The 11573-nt window shown below is 38.6% G+C and overlaps 1 protein-coding gene across 2 annotated transcripts; it reads left to right on the plus strand.

Moving 5' to 3' along the window:
- Positions 1-5056: 5056 nt before the first annotated feature.
- On the plus strand, positions 5057-11371 carry LOC113763990 (transcription factor PIF1). 2 transcript variants are annotated; one of them, XR_003467433.1, is made up of 9 exons: positions 5057-5757; positions 5926-6754; positions 7934-8032; positions 8127-8192; positions 8301-8366; positions 9711-10097; positions 10377-10449; positions 10715-10851; positions 11082-11371. XR_003467433.1 is itself a non-coding variant. In XM_027308006.1 (8 exons), the coding sequence occupies exons 1-8, from the start codon at positions 5642-5644 to the stop codon at positions 10717-10719; spliced, it is 1641 nt and encodes a 546-aa protein (XP_027163807.1). In that variant the 5' UTR covers positions 5057-5641; the 3' UTR covers positions 10720-11080. The 2 variants fall into 2 exon arrangements, 1 of the variants encoding a protein (XP_027163807.1); XM_027308006.1 differs by lacking the exon at positions 11082-11371 and having other exon boundaries at positions 10715-11080.
- The last annotated feature ends 202 nt before the right edge of the window (positions 11372-11573 follow it).

Here is an 11573-nt window from a genome sequence, read left to right on the forward strand (position 1 = left end):
CATCGATCGACTATGATATACAAATTTTAAGAATAATGCATCAAAGAATTTCTTTTTGTGGTTTAACATATTTTGTTATTTTCTCGTAAATGCTTTATTTTGATGGGCAAATATATTTATTGTTATATAGTTACATAAAATATTTAACTGTCGACAATTACTATACAAAATGAAAGTGTACATTTAGTAAAAAAAATCTAAAATAGTTTCTATTTTTCTTTAATTAATTTTTTTCGTGTATTAATTATTGAAAAAATTTCGATGACGCACTAGTACACATTAATTATTAATAAAATGTTTACGATGCACCAATCCTTAATATAAATATAAATTAAATAAATACATACTTTTGAATTTCTTATGATAATTAAATCGTTTCATAAGATATTCTTTAGTACATTATTTATGAAAATTTGTATTTCATAATAGGGATGAAATTTAATACAATAGTAAGGAAAACAACAATAAGCAAGGGAAAATGACAAATGGTTATCGGACAATATCATAACAGTTATCTTTTTGGTATCTGAATGCTTTACATTAGATTATTTTTCATTAGGGGGTAAGTTGTAGGTTCCGTGAACACAAGGGGGGCAATGTGCTACTAACACCTAATTCCAAGGGGGCAAAATGTATTACTATGACCTTCGGGCTTGAGTCAGATGGTTATGACAATGGAAATGGACTTGAGGAGGGGGACAAAGCGCAATGCAGGGCGTTGGGTGCTGTGGCACAAACTTCGATGAGAAACGTAAAAATTAAATGTTCAGGGTATGATGGTCCTTGAAATTGTTGTGGGTCAAGGGTAAATTTCCATTGATGTCAGAGGCCGGGGGCCCACGGATCAAAGCATTTCCCCAGAGCAGAAAAAGTAAGAAAGGAAATCCCTATTCTTATGATAAACAAAGTACAGTGTGCATTTTATTTTGAGATTATTCTTCTGTTGTCAGTGACATGGTACTACAATTCTATAAATGGTTCTGGTTTCCATCTTTTTCCACTTCACTATCATTTTTGTACACCAATTGTTTCGCAGTTTGTGAAGCAATCGGTAAATAGTTGTCATCTCACATTCTACCAAAAACAATCGAAAAACATGCATCTAAAAAGAGATTTAAAGATGCATCTATTTCGTGGAAGGGGTTTACGTGCTTAACCTTTTATTATCTCCTATTGTCATCCAACTTCAACTCAAAATAGTTTCTAATAGGTAATTATTATGCAATAATTGTGGGGAAAAAAATAGTTTCTTGCTTTCCTATTCAAACTCAAGGATTCTTTTACTTTTTTTAAAAAAAATTTCTAACGGTGTTATAAGAGTATTCGTTAAAATATCTAATATTCACATAAGTTACCGTATCAGACAATCCAAACTGCCAAGTACATCGGTCAAGGTTTCATGATTATCTTGTCTCATAACATACTAACAATTATTATTCTCTTTTGCATTTATATACTTTTCATATTTAATCTTACCTATCTGCTCTTGTATTTATTTATTTTTAAATTAATTTTATGTTTTTAAAAATATAATATCTGAAATATATCTTAACGAATGTACTGTGAACATTCGATGGATATAAAAAAAAAATTTTGGTCGGTTCAGATACTACCGTCAAGAACAGAAGTTTGGAGTATGGATATTAGTTAAGTGAACGAGAGGGAATGAGGGGGAAGTAGGGTTCGCAAAATTGTGTGGGCGAGAACTGAGGAGCAGATTTAAGAACTAAGGATAAGTGGGCCCAAGCCCGAATGGAGCCCTAAGTGTCGGTAAACGGGCCAACAAAGCACGCCTCGGATACATACATATTAAACGGGCCAACAAAGCACGCCTCAGTCTCGATACATACATATTCATTCGATTCCCACTTGCCCGGGTGCTGCTCAAACGCTTCCGAGCGAGTGGCTACTCTCACTCTTTTATTCTGAGCGAGTCAATACTTCTCATATTTTCTCATATTTTATTCTCTCTCTCTTTTATTTTTTTGGTTAAATATTCTCTGTAACTTGATCTTATAGGCACTAGGGCATTTTTTCCTTTTCCTAGTAATTTTTTTTTTTAAAAAAAAAAACCTGTTTGTCTAGTAGGACTGGAGAGCATCCAAACTACTGGGACAGGAATACAGGATTGTGCTACAAGTAATCGTAGTAACAGAAAATTCGCAGCTCCGGATGAGGATTGAGGAAGTGCGGAGTATATTCAATTCGGGAAAAAAAAAAAAGATTTTGTTTTTGATGATTTAAATCAAAAGCAGACGAAGGAGTGGGAGGAGCTTTTAAGACCAGCTGGCCGCGGGTACTTCTCCACCTGCAACTTCAGGTTTTCGAGTTGTTCATTTGGGTTATGTTTTCAGATTTCTTTTCCCCGGCCGCTGCCCCTTTCTCAATTTTGTTCTTCTGATGAAGACGTCATACTCTTGCCCCACGTGGACCGGGTTCAATAATATTTCTAATCTAGCCCATTTCAGATTTCCCTTTTGTTTTTTTTTCCTGATCCAGCAAACAATGGCAAGTTCAAGGATAAGAGGAGGTACCGTGATCTTTTATTAGTACAGTGCAGTACTTGTTTGGGCATAGATAGTTCAAATTTTGGTAGAATCCTATGGAAGTCCTCTGAGATTTGTGTAATGTAATTACAACAAGTTCCATTCAAAATACCAAGTTTTTTTTTTTTTTCAAGACCTGTAAATTTAATTTACAAGGTTATTTTATGCAATTATAAGCGTCTTTTAGATCGTACAATTAGTTGAAAATTATTGTCGCGTCATATCAAATCAATCACGTAGACAAGGGGATGTCCTTCAAGTTCAAATGTAAGGGAAGAAAAGGCGGAAATACACGATAACTTGCTTGTATGTAAAAAATTTTAGGGGTGACTTGTAAAAAATTTTATGGCAATCGAAAAAACTACCAAGCATCTTGCTCAATAATTGACTGTTCTTTAACTGGGTGGATGTATAAGAGGTGTTTTGCTTAATTTCATTTAATATGTTCAGTGAATTTCGCTTATTCTTATGTGTCCACGTGTAACTGACTTTTCTGTTAATTCTGAATCAACTACTGCTGGGGAGTAATGGCTGCTTACCGACATAAAACATTGTCCGAACTTTCATAGGATAGATGACGTCATTGAAAATGGGGCGCTTTTGTGGGCGGCCGGGACTTGCGAAAGTCAGGATAACGCATGCAAGTGGATCAAGTAAACAAGGACCTCCTTCCTACTTGTAAGTTGTAACGAGTTTCGCATCCAACTTGCCAGAAAAGAAAACTACAGCAAAGTCCACACAAAGCCTTTTATATATATATATATATATGTAATGGGGAGGAACGTCCACGCAAAACGTACATCATAAAACCTCATCACAAAATGATTGGTGCTCAGTTTAATAGGGAACCTTTGGAGAGAAAACAGCCTAAAGCGTGACAATTTATCAACTGTCATCATCTCAACTCAAAAAATGGGCGCCTACTTTTAAATGGGCGTCGCTTTCATTCCAGTGAAGTATTACTACTAGGAAATACCTGTACTTGGTTACTCTTGACCGCATTCCAACTTACCACGCTTAAGCTTCAATGATCAATCGTATCCATCGCTGTTTTGGCTTAGATGCTTCGGTTCGGACCACGTTTTCTATACTTCTGACTCATCATCCATGGATGCCCTCCAATGCATCTTCTTCTTCTTCTTCTTCTTCTCTCATTCTTTCTTTCTTTTTTTTTTAAAAAAAAAAAACAATTTTTTTTTGGGGCTGGAATTAATAGAAGCACAAATACCTTTGATACCACTACCAAATGAAGTTGACAGATGCTGGCCGCCTTCCACATTATTATTATTATCGTCGAGTCGAGCGTGTTTGGATAGCCAAATAATGGTTAAAATTTATTTACTTACATTACAAATACAACAATTTTTAACACATCTTTTTATCTTCTTAATTATTTTTTTATCTCACATATATCACATCATAAAAAGTGTTACAGTAATTATTTTAAATAATACTTCAAACAATCTCATATCCAAACACACTCGATCGTTGGAAAGCCATTTAGCAAATCTTCAAAAAAAAAAAAAAAATCGCTGAAAATCCCACGGCCGTCTATCCACGCGTAAGATTCCTTAGGAAAATGAGTCTCTTCGTCAATATCAAATACAGTCGCCAACTAACTTTAGTTACGGAGACGGTTTATCGTTAATTGTCGGATTCTTCTACATTAAACAAAGCATCATTCATTCGTAAGGAGAATGGTCAAGCCATTAAACAATAGAATCTCTCCCCCCCATACAAAAAATCCTTTTTTTGGGTTGAAGTACCAAAAGCGCACTATCTTAAGTAGTTCATGCTTCTTGCTGGGGCTGAGATTCCCGCATCTTCAACCAAATGTGTCAGGATAAGTAAGTTTTGTCGCTGGTCCAACTTATTAATTTGTCAAAAGAAAAAAATGCTTACTTACGTTGCAAATATATTTTTGTATTTCACATACATTAAATTACAAAAACTTTTTTGGATCCCACCTTTTGCAGGGCTTGTAGTTGTAATTGTATATAGTACATATACAACACAAGCCCTCGTACGTTGAAATTGTACGCAGTACGTATACTACACTAGCCCTTCAAAAGGTGGGATGGCGACTTAATAGATACTAGCTAGCATAAATAATCCGAATTTCCACAATCCATTAATGGGCTCAATTATTATCCTAGAATCCATCCATTGACGAGGTCCCAGGCTACAGTATCATCACACTACTACATCTTCTTTTTTTTAAAAAAAAAAAAATTTTACAGCACTTGAGTTAATTTCAACCCTCAATTTCGGTTTTGAGACTTGATCTCAGGGGCTACACTAACAAGCTGAGGTTTTTTTTTTATTTTAAAATAACTTTGTTTGGAGCACAAGGAGGAAATCAAATGCCAAATGGTGGTGGGAAATGCGAGCTAGTAGTGAGTAGTGACACAGTATGCGATACAAAAACCGTCAAAATCAGGTCGCGTCCTTTATCTTCGCATTATTCGGAAGAAAAGAGAGAGAGAGCAGTCAATCAGTAGGACAAACACACAAAAATAGAACTATAGAAGAAAAGAAACGGAGACGGACAGAGAGAAGCTCCTCCCTCTCGTGCTCTCTGCACCTTATCTTCGACCCCCACCCAAAACCAAAATATATACTCCTACATATATAACACTAAAGCTGGATCATATTAGTAGTAGTATTAACTGGTCCTGATACAAGCAAATATTATTGTAATCAATCATTCCCCATCCCTCATCCTAACTGCTGCTAGCTGTTTCTACAAGACCACCCCCAAAACCCCGACCCCTTTTTCCCTCTTCTAACTTGTACCACATCCTAGAGGGGAAAAATTAAAATAAAAAGACTTGCAAGCAAAGCAAACCAGACGAACTGTTGTCTCACCGACTTATCAAGCTTCTACTCTCCTCCAGCTTAATTACAGGGAGTATATATCATATATGTGCAGCGGCTTCTTGATGATGATGGTGATGATATATGTGGAGGCAGGTGAAGAGTAGCCTCTGATGTAGCAATAGCGGTAGTATATGCCACTACTAGGGATTATAGAGTAGGTCGCAGCCTAGCTAGAGCTAGAGCTAGAGCTACAGGGAGGGAGGGATTAATCAATCATGAATCATTGCGTTCCGGATTTTGAAATGGATGACGATTATGGAATCCCTACTTCTTCTTCCGCAGCCTCCTTAATTATTGCCAGTACCACTGCCAGACCCAAGAAGCCAGCAATGTAATTAAGTTTTGAGTTTTCTTCCCAAAACTCCCCAATTTCTTTATTTTTATGCTTTTGCTTGTGTCTGTCTACTCCAAGACCAAGAGCTTCAATTGAAGTTTTGGTTTTTATTTTTTTTTCTCCGGTTTTATTTTAAATTATGGACGTCATGTCAATTATAAATAGAGGTGAAGAAGAGATCATGGAGCTGCTATGGCAGAACGGGCAGGTGGTCTTCCAAAGCCAGAATCAAAGATCATTCAAGAAATCTCCCAACCGCGGCCGAGAGCCTGATCAACTACACCAATCCGGTGCTTCTAGAGAGATCCCATCCATACTAGAAAATGACAACCTATCGGCGCCGCCGCCGCAGCAGCTCTTCATGCAAGAAGACGAGATGGCCTCTTGGCTTCACTATCCTCTCGACGACTCCTCCTTCGACCGCGACCTCTACTCCGATCTCCTCTATCCTCCGCCGCCTTCAGCTTCCACCACCATGACGCCAACTCCCTCCGCTCCTCCCAGAGAACTCCGCACAACTGTCGTGGAGATCCGCCCGCCGCCAGCCGTTATTCCTCCTCGACCCCCTGTACCTCCTCCTTCGAAACGCACCTACCCAATAGAGGCAGCTGCTCCTAGGCTTCAAAACTTCATGCACTTCTCCAGACTGCCCAAATCCAGGAACGAGTCCGGATACACGAGGGAATTGACGGTGGTGGACTCCAATGAGACGCAAAAAACGGTGCCGGAATCGAGGGTTCCTGAAGGGGATGTAAGATGCGGAGCCGTGAGCTGCACTGCAGCTGCGGCTACCTCTGCTGCAGCTAGGGACTTGGCGACCACGGCCTGTGAACTCACCGTCACGTCGTCCTCCGGGGCCTCCGGGGGTAGCGTCAGTGCAACCGCGGAGCCGCATCACCGGCCGCCGACTTCAATTCATAAACCGAGCACGTCCGGGGAGGAAGACCGGAAGCGTAAAGGAAGAGAAACGGAGGAGACGGATTGTCCTAGTGAGGTGAGAATAATTTTTTTCACTTTGACCCCCTTTTTTTTTTTTTCAAATTAACCGCCAAATTATTATTTTAGTTTTATTTTATTTTTCACCTTTTCACCACCGAATAAGTCCAACTCTTTAGTACGAGTAGCAGGATTACATTATCAAAAAACACGGGAGGAGAGGGTGTTTTATGTTTTTTGGTTTGTTTTCATATGTTTTACGTCGGCTAGCGCGAGAGCAGCAACCCCTATACTAAAATATCTAAAAGCGCTAAGTATATATATATATATATATATATATTTTATGGTTCTCCCTCCTTTTCTTTTTCTGGGGCTGGGTGGGATCTAAAAATATTTGGCAATTTGCCATAGTCCGGTTGCCACGTCATGGGCTTGGCCGTGCACGTGGCACGTGGAGAACAAGCGCGGTGTCAACATGCCACGTGTGCACGCTCAACGCCACAAATTTTAATAATCAGCGTACGGTTGAGTGATGATGGGTCGAGGGAGCTGGTGGGCGGATTAGTGAAATAGTGGAGCAGCAGGAGAAGAGAGGGTTGGAAGATTGTCGAGAGTTTTTCATTTTCAGAGGGCAGAAGAAATCACGGGACTTTGCACTTTGTTTTTGTGCATTTGCCAAGTCACACCACCCGCACCCAGGACCAGGATTTCGTCAGTGCATGTATTTTCAGGATCTGGATAAAAAACGGTTCTTGAATTTTCATTTTTCAAAAACCATATACTATCATCACTGCAGCCGTCTTGTTGTCTCTTTTCATTTCTGTATCTTTCACTTGATGATGTTTACGTCATTGTCCACGCTTCGTTTTTTTTTTTTTTTTTTTCCCAACTGCGGGTGTAAAAATATACTGTACTTGCTCATGTCACAATTAGACTATTTGTAAGAGTGATCAGAGATATGCTAATTATTTGTCGACCAAGTTGGAAGCCTTATGTACAAGAAGGTTATTTTATAGTAGTAGATGTTTATAGTACTACTCTTTATGAAGCGAGTCAATTATTATATTGTGATGATTTGGCACGTCGAGTCGAATGTATCGGCTGAAGCGTGTTTCAGAAGTTTATGTTCGACCTTTTCCCCTGCTGGTTAATTTCTCGACAGCATCAATGAACTTTTTTTTTTTTTATATTTTCCCTACATTTAACAACAATAGATCTGTCTCTACAAAAAACACAGGATATCGAGTTTGAGTCAGCTGATGCAAAAAGGCAAGCCCGTGGATCAACATCTACAAAGAGATCCCGTGCTGCAGAGGTTCACAATCTCTCAGAAAGAGTACGTTGCTCATTTTCTTAATGGCTGTAGAGGTTTTGCGGGGTCTAAATTGTTCCTTCCTCTTTAATAACGTTATGCAAACAAATTTCTGCAGAGGCGTCGAGACAGGATAAATGAAAAGATGAGGGCCTTGCAAGAACTCATACCTCGTTGCAACAAGGTCTTTTAGAGTCTACACCTTGCTCTTGACTATTGATATCAGTACTAAACACCACTCATGCTATTTTCCACTTAGACATAACTCTTTCCTTTTTCTGGCAAGTTGCAGTCAGACAAGGCTTCAATGCTGGATGAGGCGATTGAGTACTTGAAATCGCTACAGCTGCAAGTGCAGGTACACCCTCTTTTTCTACCATTATGACTTTAAGAACAATAGTAGAGTATTTCTCTCGAACATCCTGAATTAGATACTTTTACTTAAAGATCGCTTTGGTTGCTGGTCTGAAAGCATCTCCTTTTCCTTGATTGAAGCAATGGTAGTCCTAGTATCCTATTTTTTACCCTTCCAATTGTACATCTATTCTAAGACTTCTAGAGATCCAGATTCTAATAGCAGAATGTTATAGTCTGGTGTTGCCACCAATGTACTTTATTTATACTTTGATGGCTATTTTTAGCTTTTGGAACAAATTTGTTTAAACATTGCCACAGAACTGAATAGATTTTTTCCTTCACCATCTTCTGGATTTGTTTTTCTCTGTCCTGAACTATAGACTGCTCGTAACTGTTTTTTTTTCTTTTCTTCTTTCTTAACCAGTAATAAATTGACCTTGGGATTCATAATCTACTGAAGTTATTCTTGAAAAATGTTTCCTGTATTGGTTTAGTTTTTTGGAGACTATGTTTACATATAGCAAAAGGGCATAAACATGTCTTCACGCACATTCATCTTCAAATGTTTGGTGTGAGAAAGCATCCTTCTTGGTGGGAAAAAATTTAAAATGGTATGAATTTGAAATTGCACCAGCTGATGCCATCCTTACATGAAGTGATGCTTTTTTTATTGATTGACTAATTCATGCATTAATTATAGGACAATATATTGGCCTAGAAATAGAAGTGATGGGACTTAATCTTCGTTTTTAGGCAATAATTTAACTTTGTTTTAAATGCACTGTAACGCATAGAGGGAATAGAATCCCATAATAAAAAATTGAACAAAGTAGCTAAGTATCAAGCTATAAGCCCTTACTTCCAAAACTTAGAATAAATCTCATGAGATTTTGCTGCATACAGGTGTTAAGTCTCCAGTTTGTCCGAATCTTCCTAATACCTTTCCAAGAATGGGTCACATATATTATCCCTTTGATAGCAGTTTGCAAAGTGTAGGACTGTAGAAACTGCCCCTCTGATACAGCATCATATTTCCATATCTCCACAACTGATAGATGATAACACCCAGGCTAATCTAAAAACTGACCGGCGAAGCAAAATCCATGCAATTCATTAACAGCCACTGCAATTCGCTTTTCCAGGCATAGGAGCCACAAAAAGGACAGGTGGAAATTAATTTGGATGTCATTGCATTCTCTTTTATTGCTGCGCTACTTAGTGTAGTGCAGTTAGTTTCTTGCATCCTTTGGTACTTGAATATGAATTTAGCATATGAAATTTCTTTTTATGAAACCAATAATCTGAAGCAAGTCATCCTTGATGCAATTTTCACTTGTTACTGTAGTTGATGTCAATGGGATGTGGCATGCTCCCGATGATGTATCCCAGTGTACAGCAGTACATGCCAGCAATGGGTATGGGCATGGGCATGGGCATGGGCATGGATTTGGGTATGAACCGTCCAGTGATGCCATATCCATCTCTTATACCCGGTTCGGGAATGCCAAGCCCGGCTGTAGCAGCAAACATGGGGCCAAGATTTCCCATGCCAGCATTTCATATGCAACCGGTTCCGGTTCCTGACTCTTCCAGAATCCAAGCTTCCAATCAGCTGGATCCAATGCTGAACTCACTAGTGACGCCTAATCCAAATCAGCCACGAGTTCCAAATTTTGCTGATCCCTATCAGCAGTTCATTGGTCTCCACCAAGCACAAATACCATTACCACAGGCAAGTGATATTTATATGAGAGCGCTGTGTATTATGTCAATCAGCCATCTGTAATAAAAACTTCCAATATCAATGCCATCATGACTTCACTTTCTTTATTTGTGTCTTTATACCAACATTGTTAGTTACTGAAATACTTTATCACCAATATGCATGTTTCATAATGCTATTCCACCTTGTCATACATCGTGGATTCTTTACCCATCTTATATGAAGCAGTCTGCTTGTATCTGCTGCCTCTTTGTTGTATTGAAGCATTCCTTTCTCATTTTTTTCCAGAATCAAGTGGTAGTACAGCCCAGCAAGCCGAATAGTAGCAGAGAAGTTGGGAATCTTGATAATCATCAATCTGGTAGGCTGATTTTTTGATTGACACACGCACACATATTAAATGAGGACAATTACTTAAATGTTGTTGGGTGGTTTCTCACTAAGTATTTCAATGCCAATCAAGTTTCGCAATAAAAGAGACATCCATCCAAATATTAGCTGTGCTAATGGTACTGTATTATCTCAAGTATGTTGGGAAGGAAAGGAAAGGTCTTTGAACCTTAAGCAAAATTATGTTGAAGGTTCTAAAACTAGGATTCATTGATGAGCATTTTGTTGATCTGCAGGTTAGTCGGGGGTGGATTGATGGCAAAGCCGTCCAAGAACTAAATTTTGTAGCCTAATGGAGGAAAGGAGACTCAGTTGAGCTCGATTGTAAGCCGGCCTCACCCTGTGATTTGAGAGCTGTAGTATTTACTAAAATGTAATTATCAACACATAATCAACTTTGCTTTTATATATCTTACCTCTAACATGTATGTTCACTTCTGGTATGCTTCAAGGTTGAGTTTTAGCAAATTGAGTGATCCCACAGCAAGAAAGGGACACCCATAGATAATCACTTTTTACACAGCGGAATTTTGGGTTTGTATGTGGGTGACAAATCTTGATGCATCAGCTGGAATTTCTAATTCAATTTTTTTGGGTCGCCAGATTGTTTGAGGCTCCCACCCATGGCAAGAGAGAGAATAAATTCTAGTTGCCTCCCGCTCTTGTTCCCTTGAACATCCATGCTCATCGCCTATCTTTCATAGCTGTTTTGTTCTGGATGATTTATTCCCTTCCGGAGCTCATTTTCAGGTGGATGACCGAGTTGTGTAGCTGAGTAAATAGTAGTTATACTCTGTGGAGTTTCGTTTAGACTTAATCAAAAGCACCCGTAGACGGCTATATAGAGCTGTCACCTGTTCCTAATAAATACCAATTCATGTTTTTGCTTCTGCGAAGAATTGTTCTAATACCGCTGCCAGATTTCACATATAAAGTCACGACGCTTCCAGCAACACGTAATTAAACACGAATGGAAGTGGTTTAATAAAAAGTGAAAATGAAAGAAAGAAAAGATATTGCATGTAAAAAAAAAATTCTACTTGCAACAGAGAATCACCTGCTATGGTGACCTTCACTACTTGGATGGGGCGACTG

Source organism: Coffea eugenioides, chromosome 1 (assembly GCF_003713205.1).
Source record: "Coffea eugenioides isolate CCC68of chromosome 1, Ceug_1.0, whole genome shotgun sequence".
Taxonomy (NCBI): domain Eukaryota; kingdom Viridiplantae; phylum Streptophyta; class Magnoliopsida; order Gentianales; family Rubiaceae; genus Coffea; species Coffea eugenioides.

Bases quoted from the DNA above. Each gene is read 5' to 3' on its own strand.
- LOC113763990 (XM_027308006.1), top strand. From the start codon at position 5,642: ATGAATCATTGCGTTCCGGATTTTGAAATGGATGACGATTATGGAATC. The intron at 6,755-7,933 runs GTGAGAATAATT...CAAAAAACACAG, and splicing joins AGACGGATTGTCCTAGTGAG to GATATCGAGTTTGAGTCAGC. The intron at 8,367-9,710 runs GTACACCCTCTT...TTGTTACTGTAG, and splicing joins CGCTACAGCTGCAAGTGCAG to TTGATGTCAATGGGATGTGG.